This window comes from Typha latifolia, chromosome 4 (genome assembly GCF_019914945.1).
Source record: "Typha latifolia isolate L0001 chromosome 4, TyphaL0001v2, whole genome shotgun sequence".
NCBI classification, from domain to species: Eukaryota; Viridiplantae; Streptophyta; class Magnoliopsida; order Poales; family Typhaceae; genus Typha; species Typha latifolia.
This window is the reverse complement of record NC_133089.1, coordinates 15,109,492-15,132,929: the sequence shown is the minus strand read 5'-3', so window position 1 is coordinate 15,132,929 and position 23,438 is coordinate 15,109,492. Positions and strand designations below refer to the sequence as shown.

The window sequence follows — 23,438 nt, the reverse complement described above, 5'->3', positions numbered from 1 at the left end:
TATGATAGGATTCCACAAAGAAACTTATATATCTCTCAATATGTGATTCATGCTAGAAACTGATATATCTCTCAATATGTGATTCATGCCAGAAAATGATATGTCTCTCAATGAGTGATTCCCTGAAATGACGTTTATTCACTACTACAATCTCGTCATAAATTCAACTCCCCATATCAGATGCATCTCTCCTAGAGGATCAAGTTTCCACACGTTACACCGTCATCTTTAGTGACTTAATCTTTACAGACTCTCTCACAATTAAAGCATGAAATATTAAAATTTACATGTACCACATCCAATACGAACAATAGTCTTCAGATAGTTGACAATACAGGTGCATTTGTCTTTTATTATTGTCACCAATATGCAACTTTTGTGATGTATCTTGCACAATTCTCATCAATTTTCCAAGTTGAATACTTCAGTTATACCTTCAATAGGGTTCTCAAATTGAAAAATGAGCACTTGTCAGCTCATCAGAAAAAGCCCAAAGCTTCTACATTAAATCATATATAAATCACACTAAGGAGTGACTAAATCATCACAGCTTACAATACGAAACAAGTGTAACAGAAAATAAAATAGAATACTTAACAGCAAACCAGAAACTAAGAATAATCAGGCAAACTATTACATGGCAACCTCCTTATATCGGTGGGCCTTATAGCTTCATGCGCTTCTTGTGCATTCTTCACCTTTCTAAAGTATTTGCGTGTGCTCTTTGAAGCATATTCTCCGCCATACCTATATATATATATATATATATATATATTAAAAAAAACTATTCAATATAGATTAACGAAATAAAGCAAAACAGTAGTTAAGCTAATTAAAGGCCAGGATACAAGTTCAAAAATATGGTTTGTGGGTCCAGAATTCTAAACTCACAATTTTAACTAGATTTACTTGAAGGATCAAAATATGCTATGTAACTTCAGGTGCTCCTAGCTCTAATTAAAGCCCAATTCATACTCCATCTTACAACTCTATGAGCTATATAACTTGTTTCATATAAAATATTTGACATTAATCTGTTAAGCGTTTTACTCGGCCAAAAATAAAACGTTGATCATATCAACATTTTTTAAAGTAAAATACTGTACAATTCAACGCTTTAATAGAAGATGATACATATAAAATGTTGAAAAGTTAAGCGTTTTATTATTAAAACCATTAAACGAGAAAAATATAGATAAAATTATTAAGAAAACATTTGCAGCGTTATAATTTTATGCTCAGTTATCAATTTAATCATAAATTATATCGTTGTGAAGATATAGAAAATTTTTAAAAGTTGGTATTCATTCCCTGCAGCCAACTGCGCTTAAAATTGTAGCTCCTACAAATTTTACTTTTAATTTATTTTTTTAGTTTTTCGTAATAAAATGCTCACCTCTACAGAGTTTTACTTTTGACTAGATTAAATGCTTAACTTATTAGCATTTTTAAAAAATATTATTAGCATTTTATGAAGGGCTACAGTGCCACAGACCCAGTTTGGTATTAAATTTGAGATAGAATAATGCGGACATCACTAATAGGACACAATGGCGTGTGTACCAGCACCGAAGGCACCAACATTTGATGATCCCCCTATAGGAATTTGGTTCTAATCAAGTTTATTTATTACGTGTTATTTATGATCAATTTTTATTTTTTATTTATTTAGGGTGTGGTGTCTTTTGTTTATTTTTATTTTAAGTCTATATATAGACCTGTTGTATTTCCTTTTGAGGTTAATGATGATTTTTTATTGCTCTCTCTAGTGAAAAAAGTATGAAACTATTTTCAAGGATAGAAGTGTGAAACCCCATTCCTCTTATCTCTTTGACTTATCTCCCATTTCATTCTCTCCACCAAATTTTGCATCATAGTCTATTTAGGAAAATAAGTTTTAGAAGAGGGCTAGTTTGGTCAAAAAAATTCTCAACTTACTTGAGAAAAGGAGAAAAGAGGGTTGGATTTGTTTAGAGATAAGAGCATTAGAGTTACTTAGTCTAATTTAATTCTCAGCCCAACCTGGAAAGAACACTGACATTAACCTCATATAACCCAACCAAGACAATAATTTTTGGTCATATATCATTTCTATCAAATAATTGGGCTGATGTTAGCAGCAAAGATGGTTATGTTGATGGAGTACCTAGCACCGGCATGGGTTGTGCCATTGGCACAACCCCGTGTTAGGTGTGTGCCAACTAGCATAGGTGCATGCCAACCAGCAAAGCGTTGTGCCAACCCACGCTAGTCGACATGGGCTCTTTTTATTTTACACTTAAAAACTAATTTAGACTGTACAAATGATAGACAACTCAATTTTACTAGATCTATTATTTGTAAGGGTCTTTCTATATAGATCTAGCATTTTAGTGCTAGATCCATAAAAAATATTCTTTAAATGTAGAAATCAAAGAAAAATTTTGATTTCCCCCAAAAACTCTCCCAAATTTAAAATATTCAAAAAATAATATGTCAAATTCATCCAAATTAGGTCAAAACCAGTATAATAACATATTAGATTAACTCTATATGAATTGATTTGAACTCAAATTCTATATTTTTTAGCTAAAATTTCAGCATGATTAAATTTTTTTTCCAAACTTCAAAAATCCAAAGTTAATATATCAAATTCATTCAAATTGGATAAAAATTGATATAAGAACATGTTAGATCAATAGCGTTCAACTAGGTATTAGCTTTAACTAAACTATTGTCAATTAATAAATATATTCGATCATATTATATGTTAAATAATATTTCTGCTTGATTATTGCTATATATATTTAATAAAATTAGTCATTTAAAAAAAATAATCTAAGGATAAGAGACTCTAATGTAGATTTTACTACATATATTTATATTAAAAACTAAGGTTTGTCATGTCGAAGACACTAAAAACATCTTTAAATAATAAATATCTTAAAAGATTAATTAAAGGTGTGCCAAAGGTATGTCAATGTGTGTCAGTGGCAAGGATGCTCATGTGGATCAGGGATCGGCATAGCCATCTTTGACTCAATGGGGCAACTCTTTTTTGGACTAACAAGGAGCCTCATGCCACTGTGTCATGTCCAGATGTCCTAATGTGTCAGCAGTTCCAAGATCCTAAACATATGAAGTGCCCTAGTAACATATGGTCCATTCTCACGGTATGACGGTACAACCTTGAAATTCAGGTTTGGTCCCAGTCAACAAAGTCAGCTGACTTGGCTCACTGACCCAATAGTTTCAGGAACTGCACTGGAAAGAGTCAGTTCTTCTGCCCAAAAAAGTTAGGCTATATTTGACATATGTGAAAATATAGACCAGCTCAAAAGTTAACATTTACATGGGAGAGTTACAAACCTCTCTTTGACCAAAGAATGGATATCCTCTGCAGCTTCATTAGAGAGCTTGAAAAGAAGAAGAAGAAAAAAAGGAAGCATTAGAGAAAGAAATAAGGAAATCATATTAATGCCTCATATGGTATGAATTCCACAAAAGGCATTGATAACCTAATATAATGGTCAAGAAAAGAACTGCAGTGTTGTTCAGGTGTCCTATATCTAATCCCAAGATACATCCTAGTAGGTGAAATCCTTGAGAGATGGATAGCAGTGCTTGCTGAATACTAACTTTATCTTCTTTTACCTAACAAGCTTTTTATCATAACAAGCTGATATTACTTACTTTTTTCAAAATATATGATAAAAAAAGACTAAGGTAAAATAAGTATCATATGAAGAAGTGATTCACAAATGATCAACATGGAAACTCCAGAGGTTAAACCAAGCAGAAAAGCATCTGTATCTTTTGTTGACAAGCATTATTAAGAAATAATAAGAAAAACTTAGGCCCAATATGGTTGACAAGCACTACCTTTGAGATTGATGAAGAAAATGTAATGACCCCAAAATGGTAAATATGTGCTAGAAGACATACTACATGCAATAGCAATCTCAACTTAAACAACATTTAAACATAAAATGTTTAATCCTTGCTTTATTTCTGAGAGAATTTTCTATAAAAAAAAAGTAGTCTTGTAATGTATGGAAAAGTTGTACCCTTAACAAGGAAGGTTGGCATGCCATATTTAGGAATGATCATATCATATGTAGCTAATAATAATAAAAATACAAAGTTTAAAGTTCAATATAAGTTGAAACTAAGAAACTGGCTTCAGAAAAAGGGGAAGAGGAAGGGCCAAGGGGGCACTATGAATTGGACCTTGTATTAGTCGTATCTTGATAAATGACTCAGGATGTCATAGATGCACAAAAACATGTACATCTCTCCCTCCTTTGTAGTAAGTGTATACATAGTTACATACATACATACATATACATATATGTATATGTATATGTATATATACATATATACATACATATATACATACATATACATAGTTACATACATACATACATATACATATATATATATATAAGTACATATATATAATAATGGCAATCATAAAAATTAGGAGCAACAAAATCAGAATATTTGAGCTTTAGCCAGTATACTATTATAAGAGAGCTGGGAAAGTAAATATCAGCAAATGCAGGTCCTTGATAACAAAATGAGGAATTAAATCATGCAGGCCAAAAAGATACCTACATGTAGTCCATCAGTTCGCATGTATGTTATTAAACCTGTTGCTTCTTTATCCGATAGTTTAATCCCCTCATACAACTTCTGAGCCAGCTGCACAAATAATGTTATGAATTAACATAGATCTCGTGATAAAGTAGTTATCTTCATTCTTCAGGAGTAGAGCAAGTATAAGTAAAACAAAGATAAATCAGGCAATTTTATAAAATGTTAGATAGAATCAAACTGATATATGCCAAGCATTGATTTCATCTTACTAGAGCTTGTTGACTGATCAAGTAACTCTTCATAAAAACCCAAGCATCAATCAGCTGAAAGAAGCTACGGTACCTTCAGAAAGAGGATACAGGTGGTATTACATAACCATGCACCATAACTCATTTAACTTTGACGGTTTGCTTATACTAAATGCAGATTTGGAGCAAGTATGCAACATCCATCAATTAGTCAGAGGCAAGGTTCAAAATATTGGGATTGGAATTGAAATCGGCCACTAGTATAGGATTTTGGTGTTGAAATATTTTTTAATTACGTAAAAATTCTCAAAAATATTTTAAAATACAAAAAGTCTTACAAAATAAAAAATTGATAAAAAGATAAATATATATATATTAGTTAGATATTGTTTAAAAAAATTCACTCACTCTCTAGTCTTTCTCCCACTCACTATCTCTATCTCTCACTCTTTCCTAATCTGTCACTCTCAGTCAGATAGGAGTCCTAAAAAAATCTTATCTCCACTTTTTTCGGCCACTCATCTCTCTCTTTCCCTCACTCTCATATTCTTAGTCAGGAGAAGTCTTAAAAAATTCCTCTCCTCTCTCCCGCTCTCTTAGTCACTCCCTCTCTCTTCCTCTCCCTCTCTCTATTGTTGCACAATAGAGAGGAAGAGAAAAGAGGGAGAGTGTGATACACCTTGCTAGAGTCTTTTTTATTACATTAGTTATTTATTTTCAAAAAAATAAACTTTATGTAGGTCGCGTTTGAATGCGGTCGAGCGCGTTCGAACGCCCGCATGCGAACGCCTACATCAGTTTGCATCGACGAAAAACGTATTTTGTGCATTCGAACACGGTCGACCCCGTTCAAACGCGATCGACGAGAGTCTACTATTATTAGGGTTAATAATTATTATTATGGCTTGTTGGTTAACCTCTTAAAAGGTGTGGATGACAACCAAAATCATTATGATGAATGAAATTAGATTTCTATCTTCCTCTATCCTCTCTCTAGTCTCTCTACCCTAATCTCCCTCCTCCTCTTCACCAACCAGGCCACCTCTACCGTTGGCAAGGTCTCATCTATCTTCTATTCATAATTTTTTACTACGAGAGAATATCTGGTGAATATTTTCCCTCGGTTATATAGACTGCTTTCTGCAATCAATTCAGATATTGAAGAGGACATTCTGTAACTTATCAGAGTGAGTGAAAGTGAGAGAGAGAGGTAGAAAGGTCTTTGGAGAGAAAGGGTGGGGAGGTCGCCATAAAGAGAGAGAGTGTGTGTGTGTGTGTGTGTGAGAGAGAGAGAGAGAGGATAAATGGAAAAAACAATAACAAAAAAATTAAAAAGAAACTTTACTTGAAGGCGTCGGAGTTCGGTGTCGTAGGATCTGTCGGAGGACTTCACTGGAGAAGGAGGCCCGTCGAGAGATGAGATGCATCTCAGACTCTTTATTCCTATTGGGAGAGGGACACAATGTTGGGGAAAGATTGATTCCCTGGGTCAGATCCAAATGGGATCTAATATATTTAACTAACCTGCATTGGGTTATTTCGGTCAATCCAACCGAAATAGGTTCGATACAAATCAGGTTACGGCCGAAACCGACATGAAAGGACCGAGACCGATCGAAATTGAGAACTTGGTCATAGATAATAAGTAACAACATACTTTAAAACGAACAACCTAAGGTAGATAAGTTTTTAAATGGATACAAAGAAATGTATAACTTATGAAAATAAAATCTCAAAAAGAGAATATATGATAAAGATTAGAATGACCAAATACAAAATGGTGCATTGTACACATAAAGGAGGCCTATATTTTCCTCTTTCGTATTTGTGTTCCTTTTAAGATTATGAAAGGTACATGGACAGATGGGAAACGAAATCTCAAACAAAGAAATCTCATGGCCTAGAGAATATGCAGTACCTTCTCAAATGTACCATTGGTGACAGCAGTTAACTATGTAATCATGACATCAACCTGAAAATGTGTAAAAAAGCTCCACTTGAATAATTTTTTTGACTCATCCACTCTGTATACACTAAAAGGACTTTCAAATCAGACTCCGGTATAACTTAGTTTATAGACCAATCAGACAAAATGATAAATGGAACATTGAAACACACTAAAGGACATAGAGAAACTGCTGCCTGCAAACAGATTGGACTTATGCCAATCAAAATCAACAGCAGCAACAATTTGTAGCATATTACCGTAAAAATAAAACTATCACGGCATCTAAAGTGGATTTCTGTTGAACTGCAGAAGCAGAAGAATATAAAGCAGTATTCCTTGTAGTCTTGTAGAAATTGCAAATAGTACCATGGCACAAAGATCAAAGGAATGCTATAATGGATGTAAATATTGAAAGAACCCAACCTTCATTGTATGTGCAGCAGTAAAATGCAGCTTGTTTGCAGAATCCTGCTGAAGAGTTGATGTGATATAGGGCATAGGAGGATTCCTATGAGCTTTGCTTGTTTTTACATCTATTACTTCAAATTGTGAGGAAGAGATCTGCTCTTCGATAGCCTGCGCCTCTGCATGAGAGCCTATAGAAAGCTGATCCAACTTTCTGGAATCAAAATGAGTTAAATGCGAAGGAATAGAACTGCTGCTCAAAGAATCTAAACTGGCAATCCGAAAGTCAACCCCAACAGTCCAATACTCTTGTTGCTTGAATTGTTCTATCTCCGACTCCCTATCACATATAAGAGCCAGAGCTGCAGATTGGACTCGGCCAGCTGACTGGCAACCAGGTAACTTCCTCCACAGAAGTGGTGAAATGCTAAAACCAATCAAATAATCAAGGGCACGTCGTGCAAGATAAGCATTAACCAGGTTCATATCTATATCCCGAGGGGCCTGCAAAGCATTTTTGATAGAAGATTCTGTTATTTCATGAAATACAACCCTTGATACGGCGATGTTTCCATTTAAGGCATCTTGTTGTTGCAGCATCTCAGTTATATGCCAAGCAATCGCTTCTCCTTCACGATCGGGATCAGATGCAAGTATCAAATTTTTTGCTCTGGAAAGTTGAAAATTTTAACACGAGAGGAGGAATCAGAGAGATAGTTCTACTAAAAGAAGTTTCCAACAGAATTGTTGCAATGGAGAAAAAATAAAGTGCCGATATAACTATAAGTCTATAACTAAACAGGTTTGTCATAACAAAGGACTTCTTGCATGACCCAACAGGAGCACGAAAGACAGATAAACAGATAGAAAAGAAATACTTGGCTATCAAAGATCCTAGCTGCTTGTTATGGATCCTCTGCTCAATTACAAAGTTTGGTCTAGAGTAGCTGACTAAATAATGCCAGCCAATCATATGATGCATCACTCTGCGTATCACTATTTACTTATTACATTTTATTCTTTATAAGACCAGCTGATTTCCTACTACAGGACCATAATTTAAGTACACTTTGGTATATTAAATCACGACAAAATTCAATGCTTCATAGAATAAGCTACAAAGAATCATTTGATCTGCTACAGTTATCAGGCCCTTGCCAACCGTGTATTTGAAGCATATCTTCACTAATCACTGGCAATATGTTTTGGCATCATGGACAACATAAAGAACTGTTCAGCATGAGATTGAAGATAGTATGTTACTGTGAACTAGGACAGTAGTGTCTCTTGTTAGAATAGAAGCTTATAGATATGTATGTACATCTCGATATATAGATACATATTTTACACATACATGTATACATGTATATATAAGAAAATTGTAACTGACATTAAAATATTTATTTATTTAAATATATTGCGTAGAAACAATCATAAAGAAGCATACCCGTTTAGTGCTACCTTAATGCTCTTTAGATGCGTCCAGGCAGCAGCAGGCACCTCCCAGACCATACTGAAGTCATCATCAGGCCTTACGGACCTTGACCTTCCGGCTAAGTCCCTCACGTGGCCATAACTAGGCAGAACCTCAAATAAATCACCGAGATAATTTTGGATAACCTTTGCTTTTGTGACTGACTCCACCACGACAACTGATTTACCAGATGGAGGGTAAAGAGGTTTAAAATTCTTTATCCCAACCTCTGCACATCCACTAGAAGAAATCTGACTGTTAATTTTCACTTCCTGAGGCACATTATTAGAACTGGATTTCTTAGCCCTTGAAGATTTTCTTGAACTCTTATCCTTCTCTTCAGATCCAGAGGTAACTTTACATAGTTCATCATCCTGTTTTTTAGTGACCTTCTGATTCTTCTTTTCAGGAGCATTAGCTGCTCGAGTTTTTCCATTACTCCTGACCACAACTTTCTTTTCTTTAAGATTAGACAGAACCTGCTCTTCACTCTCTACAGCATCCTCAACGCTGCTAGCAGTCTTTTTAGTTTTAGCCTTGCCACTTTTGGAGGTACTGGTATGTGCAACACTTACCTCTCCATTAATAATATTTGAAGTGACCAATGAATCTTTTCTCTTCTTTGATCCACGCGGTAATTTAACTGCAACATTACTATCTCCACTCTTGGTACCTTCCAAGGCCTTGTTATCATGTGCGCTCTTTGCTTTCACTATAAACTGGAGTTTCTTTTTACAATTGGATGAAAATAATTTCCTAGTACCAAGTTCATGAGCCAATAAATTCAATCTTGAACTAAAACCAGTTCCAGAAATTCCAAAAGCAAGGGTATGCAAATTTCTTGCATGCTGAGAGGGACCCCCGCATACAAATTGAGGACCAAACCTACTAGCTGTGCCTACCTCTCCGGTTCTAAGTGAATTATTTTTTATTATAAGTTGGACAGGCAATCCATGCCTCTCACCACAGCCAAGTGGTAAATGCGGCAGGCAGCTGCATGGAAAATTCTGCACTGCTTTATATTGAATCTGCACAGGGAAACCCAGAAGAATGGGGGGGAAAAGTGAATGAGTAAAAACAGATGGAGCCATAAATGCAACAAAAGGATATCCCAATTTGGAAGCATGACCCAAAAAAGTAAAAGATAAACCTGCAGTCCGTTAAACTGAAGCTGACAAGAAATTCAAAAGAACAAAGGATGTAAACATAAGTTAAAAAGGTCCAGCCATAAATGAAACCAAAGGAAGATCCCGAGTCCGGATATCTAACCTAAAAGAGTAAGAAATCTACCAAGATTGATGATAGGCAACAGAACAAACAAGGAATAAGCTAAAATTTTCATATAGCAGACCAGAAACAGAATACAATAATTGCAATCCATGACTATCAAACTAATAATCCCGCTTCTTGAAGAGCAATTACAACAACATCCAGAAGAATTAAATATGAAAGCATGAGAAGATCCAAATTTTGAAATTAAATACTACCTAAAAGAATATCAAAACAACCAAGATTGTATGTTTATGATGGTAGACAATACATGCAAACAAGAAACAGGCACAACACGGAAGGCGAGTAACAAGTAAGAAAGCACCTTCCCTCAATGTTCACTACTGATGATCACGTTTCTTGATGCTAATGACTAATAAAAATGAGAGAGGAAAAAGAAAAGATCAAGAAGCCGCACCATGTTTGGCACAAGCCGGGGCGGGTGAGAAAGTCTTCTACACAAGCAGCTCGAGGAGAATAGCCTTCTATGGAGCTGGAGTGCCATGCGAAAAGAGCCTATCAATCTGTCGCAAAGAAATAGGAAAAGAACAAAGAAGAAGCGATCAGAACCAGTTCTTGGAAGCGGTGGAGGAGGAGGACGAGCGCGGGGGTTCTTGGTACCTGGATATTTCTAGGGTTAGGCTTTCGGGGCGGCATCAGTTGCAGAGCATATCTCACTCGAGAAGGGGAGAGGATGGAGGATGGAAAAGGAGGAGGAGGAGCTCGGAGAAGAGAGGCGGAGCTATGAACACGCCGGCACAAATGGATATCGAGGAGGCCGCAAAGGGTACAAGAGAGGTATAAGCTTCAATTTATAGTAGAGGAATAAATGGGCCGGGCTTGAGCCGATCCGACCGCTACGCGCCGCTCGTCATTATCTTGTGGGCCAGTCCGATCCGGAGGGCCCAATTTAGGCCCATCCAAAGCCCAAGTAGTGGCATTGACACATTTGCAAATCCACCCACCCCTTTTCTCTTCGTCTTCGGTAATATTTGCAATTTACAAATACCACCTCCAGCTCATTGGGTGCTTGTGCTTTCCTTTGTACTAACAGTCAAAGCTCTCATTGGTCCTTGAGCTGGTTCCTACTGCCTGCCAGGCAACTCGATCCACACCTTAGTTTATTGGTCCATCTCCTCGGTCGCGTACCCCGAGCCGTACGGAATGCAACCTGTCCTACTGACGTGGCACGTATATATATATATATATATATATATATATATATATATACAGAGAGAGAGAGGGGACTCTCCTGGATTAAATAAATAGAGGCACGCATTCCTTTTGATGTGTGATCACATGCAATCTCCAAATTGTCCTCCTATCTTTCTGAAAATATCTCAACCGCAACATATTCATGCATCCGACATTGCAAAGAATCCTCCGTCTATCATGCAACGAGGCCACGGATCCGGTACTCTAATCGATCCGCACCGAGACCAACTAGACAGCTAAAAGCTCGGTGAGAGCTTAGTGCCTCTGTATCTAGAAAGGGTTGGCTCTTTGTTCGACTCATATCTAACCTTCGGGCTCATGAATGATTAAAAAAAAAATTGAGACCAACCAACTCTAGTATAGTTAGTATGTATCTTTTCCATGAACAAGAAGTTTATGGGTTCAACTTCAAACTATTGGTGGCTTGACTCAATTCGATTAATAACTCGCCAGTGTGGTTAACTTGAAGTAGCAGCTCGGCGACACGACGGCTTGGAGCAAGTCTCGACGGCGTTTAGTTCGGAGTAATTATTTGGCAACGCATATAGCTTGAAGTTTAGACTAGGCAGCTAAAAGTTTCGTGAGCCTAAATGCCTCTATATTTATAGAGGTTTGACCCTTTTATTCGGCCCATATCTAGCATTAAATGATAAATAAAAAAAATCATTCAGTACCGATACTAGACAACTAAAAGCTTGGTAGAACTTAAGTGTCTCTATATTTAGGAATGATTAACTTAAATTCTCATTAATTATAGTTTTGTGCCTTAATTTAATAGCTCAGTTTAATTAATAACTCAATGGTGCAATAGTTTTAAGGAGTGATACAGCAGCACAGTCGTGCGACGGCTTAGACCAATGTCTCAATAGAGTTTAGTTTAAAATAATAGTTTAATAATACACACAACTTAAAATTTATGCTGATCAACTTAATATGTTGGCTAAAACTTAGTAAAGCTTAGTGTCTTCGTATTGATCTTTAATTGGTTTATATTTAAATCTAACCTTCGTCTCTCGAATAATTGAAAAAATTGGGCCCGATTAGCTTGATAAATATCGTTGGTACCAAAATGGTCGCCACGTGGCATATCATCATACGCTACATAGGGATTAAACTTTTCGAACCGACTCGTGGAACAGGCGACGCGATTCTCGAAAGGCTTCCACTGGTAGAGAGTTGGGCAGCACGCCCTCGTGTTCTAAGCCAGGGCTCTTCCCTAATTAATCATGTTTACTGCTCTTAATTGCCCATTTTAATATTGCTAATCGGGATTAAGGGTTTGGTAGTTCTATATATATGATCTCATGTGGTAATGGGCACTCCATTTGATTGATTCTTGGATTAATTAGTTTGTAATGATTAAGATGGAATATATGCAGTATAACTATATATAACTACATATATATATATATAAGAACTCTACTAGTACTACTTATGCTTCTATTTTAGTGCTGATAGATCGAGAGAACAAATACTACTTGACCAAGCTATATATATAAATGCGTGTGTCTCACTTCCCAAGTCAAAGGAAAAGAACAATTGCTCTCTGATCAAGATTCTCCGCTTCAAACGGAAAGCATCAATCCCTTTGAGAATATTTCTAGAGGGTTAAAAGTATTAAGTCCTATTAATGATCTCTTAGGACCTATATAATTCTAGCTAGGCGTTACATGCTAGCCTTGGCAATTTTCTTTTCTTTTTTTTATATCTCCAAATCAGTAGCATAAAGTTCACGTTATCTTTCTTTTTTATTGATTTTGGTAAATAATATTAGAGTCCAGCCCCCACGTTAAAAACGGAGAAAAAGTAGAGAGGTGTTTGAGCCTGGAACTATTTAATAGTTTAAGTTTTAGAGTTTAAGCTGGATTCTAAGATTTGGGTCAAAATCTTGTTTCACTTAGAATAGGTGATATTAAAGTTGATGGTTCAATAATTTTAAACTACTTTGAAGTAATTTAGTGTGACTAATTTTATGGCTCTAATGGATATGTGGACTCTCGTGGATATAAGTAATGGTAACATGACAGTCGTTCGTATGTGATTCAACTTTTGAAAGTTAAAATCTTGAGATTGGGCTCGAGCATAAAAGGTCAGTTTGATTGCACTCGATACATGGAATTTAACTCGGATGAGTCAATTTGCAGTGACTCATAAAGAGTTATCGATGGCATTAAACAATCATACTATAGAGAGCAATAGATGATCAGAAGAGAAATTAGACACAAGAGATAGTTAATAATGATAATTTAGACTCGAGGGGAGCGGTTGATATTAGACTCACATTTAGTATCAAATGTGAAAGTTTAATCTCACATTAAAAATAGAAGAAAAAACAAAACAAAATGATTTATATAAAGTTCATGTGGAACTCTATTTTCACTCGCAGTGTAACTCTCCTGTCTCTCAACAAATAGTGCACCCAATTCATGTTAAATGTGTCATCTTGATAGTGCGATGGATTCAAAACATGGGGCGCGGCATATGTTTACCGACAAAATCTGACCCTCTTGATGAATGGGAACAAATTTTAGTTTTACTATCAGCACTGTTAATCTCACTCTAGCTGCAACTTGCTATATACTAGTTTATCACAGTGACAGAATCTAGTATTATATCAAACTCTCTCCAACTAAACAAATGGTTACGCTGACAAATGTCAAATTTTCTTTTCAGAAGTTTACTGGTGAAATCCAGTCGGGGGAATCAAGCCATTTGGATCAAATATGGATTAAAGTGTTTATAAGTAATTATAACAGTGTGCATGCACTTCCTCCCTTCACACTTACAGCAGGCTACTGTATGAACAAAGGGCAAGTTGGGTGATGTTATTTAAAACCCAAATGGCCAGCGGCATGAACAAAAAGAAGAAGCCGGCCCTAAAGATGTGCACATTTGGGGAGTTGGGTCCATTAAAAGTTTAATGAAGGGTAGCCACAAAGCCCTAGGCTTGGTGGGTTGGCAAAAGCCATGGCCACTAACTTCCAACTCCTCTCCTCCTCGTTGCATGCATGGGGGGCAGACAGGCCCGAAACAAACGTATCTTCCATTCCACGCCATTTTACGATTTAAATCACATCCAAAGGACCACATTCAACCTGTGTGTGTGTGTGTGTGTGTGTGTACTTTGAACTTTGCCTCATGGGGTTTGAGTATTTCCAAGTGCCAAACAGGAGCAAGGCATTGAAAATAGTGACGAGGGCTGGTTAAAAATGATAACAAGGACAGTTGGAATCCTAGCTTTGACTTGTTAGAGTTTGGGTTGAATCCTTTATATTAGCCTAGCTACTTCTCCCCTCCTCTCTTCCTCTCTTCCCTTTCTTCTGCTGCTTTTGGAACTGGCATACCTAAAGGTTAGGAGTTAGAGAAAGGTCATGGGGTTCGTAGGGTGCACAAGTCGTCGTCGTCTTCTTCTTCTTCTTCTTGGGCTTTTGCTCTCTATTGCAAATGCCAACCACGGTGAGTTTCTCTGCTTCAATCTTTACTTGGCATGAAGGAAAAGAATAAAAGCTAACACTCTTTTGCTGCAGTGGTCGGTGTAGCATCGAAGAATCACGATCAGTCGATTGTCGGCGTGATGAACCTGGTTTGTCTATTTTAACAGAAACCTTTCTAGTTAAGTTATAAGCTTTCATTTTATAAGGTGGAAGTAGTTTTCTTTCTTTCTTTTTTTTTTTTTTTTTTGAGATGAAATTGTTCGCAGGGACTTCGCGAGGAGGCCGCCGTTGTTGCCACAACCAGGAGGAGATTGCTGGGAGGGAGGAAGATGAGTGCAGTGAATGTGGAGAAAGATGAAGCCACGGAAGTGAAAGGCTCAATCAACACAGGTGCAAACTCTTCTGTTAGAAAAAATGGCTATGGAGGGAGAGGAGAGTTGAATTTAGTGGGTGGGTTGAGTGGTAAAAGACTCCTTTCCAGGGTCAAACTTGTTTTTATACCTTTCAGTTCAGATTACCATCTCCCCAAGACTCATCCCCCAAAGAACAACTAAGGGAAAAAAAAGGGCTCTCAGGCTACTTACTCATAGAGTTAGGCTATCTTTTTTGTTTACTAACAATAGGAGAGAGAAAGTAAACCCTCATAGTGTACTTGTATGGAGTTCTCTTTAATGTTTAAAGGAATCTTTTACTACATTTTCCATGGAATTAATCTTGCAGTTTATATGTGATGTACAGCTTCTCTTCTCTTCTATCTTCTCTAAATTGAAAAGTTTGAGAATTTGGGATTGTGAAGTTTCTATACCATGACAGATAGCAATGTGTGATGCCAGAAAGGAGATAGCTTAATTTGTTTTCTGGATGCAGGAAAGGCCAGTAACACTTTAAAGAAGCCAGAAGATTCACCAAGTAAAAAGATGGATGGAAAGGTCTTTCTGATCTCCCTACCTTGTTCTTTCTTATCCACACAGTAGAATCCATTTATTCTGCAATTAACATTTGAAGAGCTACTTAACTAGAAGTATACTTCTGGTATCATACACTACTCACTTATTTCATTTTTCCTGGTTCAGGATTCCAAGACCACCAAATTGAAGTCAAGTACAATACCTAAACACCCAAGTAGGGCAGACTTGCAAACCTATCATGCAACCACCTCATCCCAGGGTCCATTTGAGAGAATTAACCCACATAAGTACATAGATGAAGCTACCGATATGTTCAACATGATGAGCAAGGACTACCATGCAAAGGCACGCCGTCGCCCGCCGATCAACAATGACGTACCCCTACACGATTTCGACGACGAACCCTAGCTATATAGTTCTAGAATATATATACATATATTAGATACCACCTCTTTGTTTTTTTTTTGTTTTTTGTTTGCTTATAGGATTTATGGTGGTGTTGTTCTTTTAGTCGATCAATAAGGTATTAGGAGAGGTGTTAATGCCTCCAAGCCAGCATAGCCCATATATATACATATATATCTTGGTCAGGATTAATATAAGAATCACTAAGAATGGGCAGTTTTGAACCTGCTGTGCTTGAGACTTGTAATAACTAACCTTCAGCTTTAGACTTGCAAATATTAGGTGTTTTTTTTTTTTTTGTCTTGTTGTTTTTGGGCAACATCAGTTCTTCTATGTTAATCAGATAAAATCTACCAATTAAAGAGAGACTATTGCTTCGAGAATGGTTCTTCTTCTTAGTGTCTTCAATGCTTGAGTCTGCTGCGATGTTATCTTTCTCTTTCTCATGCTTCCATTCTTCAAGAAATGGGCGATTGCGTGAAGCACAGATAGGCTTATCTTCCCTATGAACATGTAGAGGTAGAAAAGCTTTTACAAGGCCCGTGGGCTAAGAAGCTCGGATGACTTCATATGGGTTACGATCTTATTAGCATCGTTGATGTATGTGAGGGATTGGGCCCGGCCCGGCCCGGCCTAGTACAATGACTGGATGACGAGCTGCGCATCTCGCGGCGCCGTCGGCCTATAACGGAGCGCCGTCTAAAGCGGGGGACGGTAAACGGCCGGCTCGGCACGTGGGGGCCAGCGAGGGACAGCTAAACGGAAAGCATGTGCTCAACGACCTGTCGCTTTTTAGGCGCGTGCGGTGGTGTGCCCCCCTCACGTGACGGCTTTTATTATTATTATTTTTCTTCTTGAGAGTAATCTTAATCACTCGCGGCGAGGTGAAGAGATTAGCTAGCGCTACGCGTTCACACTGGGAGGCGACGATAGGAATTAATGGTTGTTTACTGATCCCTAAACTGATTGCATAATGAGTACAAGGGACTCCTAATCAAGAGCAAGCTTTATTTAATACTTGTCTGCATGAATGTGGTGAGTTTGTTGGTATCTTCATATCCTTCCTCTCCACTACCTTTTTGTCTCCCTTTCTATTAAATATGAATCGAACTTTATTAGAAATTGATTTTTGTTGAGCAGATGATGGAAACATTTTGGACTAACTAACTATGGGAGTAGTCATGTGCACTTATGATTGTTAATTAATGGTCGGTAAGACTTAGCACCATGCTCAGATTTTAGTTAAATCTAGATATATACTGATTAACAATAGAGCAGTGAAAGGAAGGGCACTTATATGTGAACCATGCATCTATCCTACGTACGTACTGTCTGGTCTCTGGTCTCTGGTCTCAGATGGTGACATGGTCTCCTGCACTGTTTGCACGTGCATGCGCTGAGTCACACAGCTCACGTGGCCACCCTTGCCAAACTTTCGCAGGACACTCTTCTCCCTAGCTCGGTTTCCTAAGCTTCTCGGAAGTCGTTCCATATCTCCTACCCTCACGAGCCTTTGTCACAACGTGGGGGTTCATTTGGTTCGTGCATGCATGCTTGGGCAACGGGCAACGGGCAACGGGCAACGGGCAATTAAGGGGTACATATAGTTACATGAGTTGATCGATATTGTGTTGATGATATGATAGTGTCTAAGTTTGCCTCAAGCTTGTTCCATATCTACATGGCAAGTGTGGAGGGAGGCCTTGCTTTTTGTGTGTAAAGGAAAGAAGCATATTTTATAATTAAAGAGATTAGTTTTTTAATTGATAAAGAGCTCGTAAGATATATAAATTAACTCTCTAAAAAAATAGATAATAAACTAGAAACCACAAATAAATAGAATAAAGCAAACGAGCACATGGCATAATCTATATTAATTTTGTAGGCAAAAATTGGTGTTTATAATAAGTGCTTAAATCCATAGCATGGGTGAGGGGGGGGATCTCACAGAGCATGAGCACGGGTGAGGGGAGGGCCTCTCTCTCTCTCTCTCTACGGTCTACGGTCATCGGGTCATGTGAAGAGGTGTGGAGGGAGAGGGCCCCACCATCACGTGGAGTACTGCTTCCCTTCTTATTATCCCCTAACGAACTTTTTAATCGGGATTAGGGCTAATCATCTCTCCCTTGCTTTCTTTTTATTCCAACGCTAGCTGTTACTCTCCTCCAACTATCAACCGTAGTCAACTCACCGTACGGCACGTGATCGGTCCCATCCTCGCGTCGCTAATCGGACGGCTCTGAGTTCCTGGCCTCCTCGGCGATTGAGTCGGCGAAGGGATGGTTGTCGGAAGAGGACAATAGACGATGGTGTTACGGCCGTTAATTTCATGGTTACGCCGTCAAGTAAAGAGGCAAAAAATGGGCGCCGTAGTTTGGAGAGATAAAAACCTCGATCTCTTATTATTCTCTGGTCGCCCTTTCGCCTTTAAAACTCCAACTAAAATTTCTCCTCCGCTCCTCTCTTCCGCGCTCTCTAGAGCTCGATCTATTCTTTTCATTGGAGATCGCGGAGACGATCGATCTCGGATTCCTTCTCGATCTTTCTCAAGTCGGATCCAGGTGTAGATCCGTTTCTGTATTGCGATCTCTCTCACGGTTTAGCTTCGATCTGCCGGTGGTGAGGTCTTCGTGAATTCTTCGGAATTGAGTGGATTATTAGAGTAATTCTGGCAGAAGGAAGCGTTCGAACTTGTAAAGATGGAGCTCCAAGGTACGTGTATTGTTAGTACTTAGGAGTCGTGAATTGTTTCATCGTGAATTATAATTAGTTTGATATGTGAGCTGGATTAACTCGCAGGACAGGAAGCGCCTCACGATTTCCTTTCGCTCTACCCCAAGGATTCATCCTTCCAGCAACAAGATCCAAGACCGCCGCCTTCCCGAGGTTTTAATCCTAACTAGATTGCTCTGCAATCCGTGGACTATATCTCGATCGGTTTATTATCTAGGCTATCTATCTTCTTTTTTCCTCCCTCTCTTCCTCCTGATGCGTAATCTCGGTTACTTTTGGAAATCACGTGCATTAAGCTGCGCGCCCCACCGTCGCCGTCGATTCCTCGATGCATCGGCTGATCTCGACCGTCTGTTTTGAATCGCAGGCTTCTCTCTGGAGACGCACGACTTCCTGCGGCCGCTGGAGAAGGCCGAGAAGGACAGGGGAGCGGCATGGGCCGTCGCTGCCGCGGGCCCCATAGCTTGGACGGCGGATCGTGCGCTACCGGGCGCCATGGGCCACGTGGACAATCGCGGATCAAGGGGGGCGGTTAAGCCGGAGCGGGGCGCGTGTCGCGCAGTTGTTGGGTTCGATGCGGAAAGCAAACCCGAGTCCGCGAACGGGAGCTTCGTCCCTTACGGTGGCGTCCCTTTTATGCTGCGGGGTAACGGTAACCCTTCGGCAACGGATTCCAGATCTCAAGGTAATGTTTCATCAATGATGAACACTCCCAGCCAGATGATTGTGCATTAAAAAGAGTCAAAACATCTTGATGTTAATTTTTTCCAACGGATAGTTATCGTATAAATAAGTTAAATTTATTATAGATATAAAATGAGCTTAATTTTTAAGATTAGGATACAAATTAAAAGAGAAGCAGATTTTAATAAAATCAAATAAAGAATATTTCAGATATTATAGTTTTATTTTTAAAAATAAAAAATATTGTTGATGTATTTAAAGTAAAATATTGGGGTCAAATATAGATATTATCTAGAGTTTATATAACATAGGTTGCTTTTGATTAAAAAAAAAAAATCTTCTCAAACATAGTTCTTATAAAAAGAACCTAGTTAGATTATTTCTACTTTTTATCGGTAGAATATGAGCTTATTGTCCCGATAAGCGTCTTCCGTGTGGGTAGTGATCGCAAACTCCTCGTCTTGGTTCTTGGGACTCTTGGCTCACTAAGTCACTAACGCAACACCATGGGGAGCCCACCCGAACGTGATTGTACCTGACGTCACGAGGCCTTAGCCATCCTCTGTTGGTCATGGGTTCTGCGTACGAAGGATCCGTGAAAGAGGGAATGGATTTAAATAAACTACCCAACCACCCAGGAATTCCTTTTAATTATCTTCTCGCGCAGGGCAGTGGCAATCCCCGTTCGCGGCCTTGGGATCCCTCTCCTCCCGCTCCAGGTTCATCTCCTCCTTTTCCTCCTTTGATTTCCAGCAAATTTCTTTAGTGTCTCTTAGAGTTGTAATTCCTGACGCAGGCATCATCCAGAGAGGAAGAGACTCATGGAGACACCTTCTAGATCAAGCAGGGGGTTTGACGACGACGATGACGAGGAAGAAGAAGATTTCGCCGGGAAGGAGGCCCCCTCTTCTTCACATAAAGGTTCGATCTTTTCTTTCCCGTTCCTTTTTATCTGTTTGAATATATTGGAGAAAGAAGTTTATTGTTGGTTCGTTACTTAACAGATTAAGCTTTTGAGACCAATAATTGCATTCAAGGTTCTTTTATCTTTTTCCCTTTAGCAGAGTTAACCAATAAAATAGATGGGACAGTCAGCGGCTCAGATCAGAGGCCCAACACCCCAAGATCGAAGCATTCGGCCACCGAGCAGAGGAGGAGAAGCAAAATCAATGACAGGTAGGGTAGGTCGACCTACTGCACAGTTCGAAAGCTAAAATGGGATCTCCTTTGTCACTGTTCTTGTAGACCACCATATAAATTGAATTATAGAGTCCCGAATTGTTTAATGACACTATATAAAGGAATGAGTAACTTGTCTCAGAGTAGTAGTAGGCAAGGTTGGGCCTAATTCATTCCAACAATAGAGGAATGGGACTTAGCAGAAGTGTTGATGGAAAGCATAATGATTCACAAAGCAAATAATGCTCTGTACTTTCTTTTTGATTTTAAATGCTCTGTACTAACTAGCGCCAACTTTGACCAAGTTCACTGAAAATGATTTATTGATCCATCTTGCAGATTTCAGATACTTAGAGAACTTATACCACATAGTGACCAGAAGAGAGATAAAGCTTCTTTTCTTCTTGAGGTAGTACTCTTTCACTTCATTTTCCTTCGCACTATATCATTTCTGTTGACTTCTGTAAATACAGGCCTGTCTGGGTCGCTCTGTTGGTGCAGGTCATTGAATACATCCGGTTTTTGCAAGAGAAGGTACCAAAGCACGCGTCAGGAAGGAATCAAGATAATGCTAAGTTAACACCATGGGTAATGATTGTTGAACCCTTGAAGTTGGGGAATAATGTTTTTAGTGCATGTTTTGTCCTTGGGAATAATGTTCGGTAATCTGATTTGTTTGAGTCTTTTGGGAAGCATCCTCAGATTACTTTATTCTTGCCACAGAAAAATAGTCAATCCATGGGAGGTGATATTTCTGACCCTTCACGAGTCATAAAAGCTGTCTCTGCTCCACCTCGATGTCTGTTTTCTGGGAGGTTACATGACAATCGCATTCCGTCTACACCTGCAGTTGTCTCAGGTGCACATAGTCTGACAGAAACTGACCTGCTGAATGGTGTCTCTTACAGAGCACTGGAACCTCCTCCAAATTTTGCAAGTAAGGCGGTTGGTGCATTTGTTATTTTGTAGCCAATTTTATTTCATCTGTTGGAAGGGGAAGCATTGTTATTCAGTCATGGCAGATGTTTCTTTCCAATGCAGATGTCATCACACCTCAGCCCCAAGCCCAATGGTTGAGACCGTCTAGTGTCACTGATTGTACCATTAGCAGCAAAATTTTGAAAGAACAAGGAGAGCTGACAATAGATGACGGCACAATAAGCTTGTCCAGTTCATACTCCCAAGAGTACGTTTTTAAAGAATTAACTGGTTCTTTTCAGTTGGTCATCGTTTGTTTATCATGACCCATCTATTTTATACTTCTACCTATGCTTCCTTTTGTTGCTTTTGTGTTTGTATTATGCATGCACTAGGAATCGAATATGATAGTTCCTGTATATTATGTCTTCCCTATGCATATTTGGCAACATTATGATGTTTGAACTAGCTTCCTGCTATTAAAATTCTGTTGGTTTGACCATCATTAAGAAGTTAAATGTGTTGTCCTCTGGACTTGTATCATGCTTACTAATATTTACTTCCATAAATATTTTAATTTACCACGCGTGACTGCTTCAAGTAAGAAACAGATTTCAGAGGTTTCTCTAAATCTTTAACAATACCTGACATTTTCTGGAAAAAAAAAATCTGTGTGGTGCTTCGACTAAATTACTAGTGATATAATTCTCTTTCAAATAATTTACCTTAACTCATCCAAGATTGGCAGTCAATGGTTTAATCATGTTTATGCATTCTTCTGGAGAGTACCATTTCAACTTTCCAGCATTTAAACAATCTTCAACTTCAATGTTTGATCTGGTTGAGTAGTCCTACACTTTTTGCAAAATAATTTTTTTTCTTGAGTTCAATTTTCATAAGAAATGCCATGATACTAGTGCATTTTCCTTCCCTCATGAACGTGCATAGGCTGTTGACCACACTGACTGTGGCCTTAAGGAGCTCCGGTGTAGATCTATCTCGAGCCAGTATGTCCGTGCAGATCAATCTGGGAAAACGAGCAAATAGTAAGAGTTGTTCTGCCACTGCCGCAACTTGCATTCCCAAGGTACAAGCCACTTCATTGATTCATTCTGAGTCCAACTTCAGTACATAAAATTAAAATTTCATAGACTCGTGAAATAACCAAATCTGCTTCATATTAATGTTATTGTTTTCTTGGTAATAGTCAACGCCCTAACTTCATGCTTACAGTTAGGACTTGCAGATTTATTGTGAGTTAAAGATATAAGGCATCTTGTTTTCATCCAATGCATCTGCATACTCTTTTTTATTTATTTTAATGAGAGAAGTTAGGTAGCATCAGTTGCTCTTTGAAATTTGGTATCCATTAATTAATTACACCAAGTCCTCCCTTGATTTAATTTGTTTTGTCACCCTTCTGTTTGCAGGATTGCAAAATTCCTGGCTCTACTAATCAAGCAGTAGGACACTCCGGCGGCGAGCAATCTCCACAAGTGCCAAAGAGACGCAAATCAGATAACAGATAGTTCTACCTTCCCTTGGACTTCCAACATGCTTGTGTACAGTGCATTCAGTCAGACATGATTGTACCCTCACGGACTACATCTGTTGGCTATTCTTTCATTTGTGTTCTAATTTTTGTGTTCTCAAAAAAGCTGTGAAGCTGTCTTTCTCCACCGGCTTCCGGTACTGTTAGAAGTTTATGGCTTCTTTGCAATAGTAACTCTATTTATAACAGATGTTTCCAAACGCCAATTGACTTCTGGTAATTCCCTCTCGTTTTACTTATATGTACATTGATCTAAGACATACTTACAATTACTCCATGATTAGATATTCTTTCACGTTGTTCTTTCTTTATAGGATGCTATTAACTTTACAGGTTTCCATTATAATAAGATGTTTACCTTTTTCTCTGCTAAAGAACTCTATTTTTCTGTTATCCTTTCCTTACATAAAATCAACAATTTTGCTTGCTAATATATTAAAAAGAGCGAAAATACTACTCACTCGTTTATTTCAGTAATTAAATTATTT

General features: G+C 38.2%; 3 protein-coding genes across 4 annotated transcripts in view; 2 read left to right on the top strand and 1 right to left on the bottom strand.

The window, feature by feature from the left end:
* The window catches only part of LOC140786477 (uncharacterized), a 35,207-nt gene extending 24,503 nt beyond the window's left edge, over positions 1–10,704 (bottom strand). The window contains exons 1-7 of one of the 2 annotated variants that reach the window (XM_073134933.1): positions 10,544–10,704; positions 10,341–10,446; positions 8,627–9,681; positions 7,198–7,849; positions 4,597–4,683; positions 3,349–3,395; positions 638–747 (exon numbers count right to left, since the gene is read on the bottom strand). In XM_073134933.1, the coding sequence (XP_072991034.1) occupies positions 638–747; positions 3,349–3,395; positions 4,597–4,683; positions 7,198–7,849; positions 8,627–9,681; positions 10,341–10,427 (2,038 nt within the window). In that variant the 5' untranslated portion in view covers positions 10,428–10,446; positions 10,544–10,704. The remainder of the gene's footprint in view (positions 1–637; positions 748–3,348; positions 3,396–4,596; positions 4,684–7,197; positions 7,850–8,626; positions 9,682–10,340; positions 10,447–10,543) is intronic. The other variant, XM_073134934.1, reaches the window with a different exon arrangement.
* A 3,749-nt stretch (positions 10,705–14,453) lies between these two features.
* On the top strand, positions 14,454–16,241 carry LOC140787172 (uncharacterized). The gene is made up of 5 exons (XM_073135958.1): positions 14,454–14,593; positions 14,665–14,720; positions 14,838–14,961; positions 15,439–15,500; positions 15,645–16,241. The coding sequence occupies exons 1-5, from the start codon at positions 14,509–14,511 to the stop codon at positions 15,885–15,887; spliced, it is 570 nt and encodes a 189-aa protein (XP_072992059.1). The 5' UTR covers positions 14,454–14,508; the 3' UTR covers positions 15,888–16,241.
* Positions 16,242–17,981: 1,740 nt separating this feature from the next.
* LOC140786495 (transcription factor BIM2-like) lies at positions 17,982–23,170 on the top strand. The gene is made up of 12 exons (XM_073134975.1): positions 17,982–18,596; positions 18,684–18,770; positions 18,985–19,302; positions 19,969–20,020; positions 20,098–20,222; positions 20,366–20,477; positions 20,820–20,889; positions 20,982–21,068; positions 21,204–21,417; positions 21,522–21,666; positions 22,347–22,485; positions 22,829–23,170. Exons 1-12 carry the CDS (start codon positions 18,584–18,586, stop codon positions 22,925–22,927), a joined length of 1,461 nt encoding a protein of 486 aa, XP_072991076.1. The 5' UTR covers positions 17,982–18,583; the 3' UTR covers positions 22,928–23,170.
* The last annotated feature ends 268 nt before the right edge of the window (positions 23,171–23,438 follow it).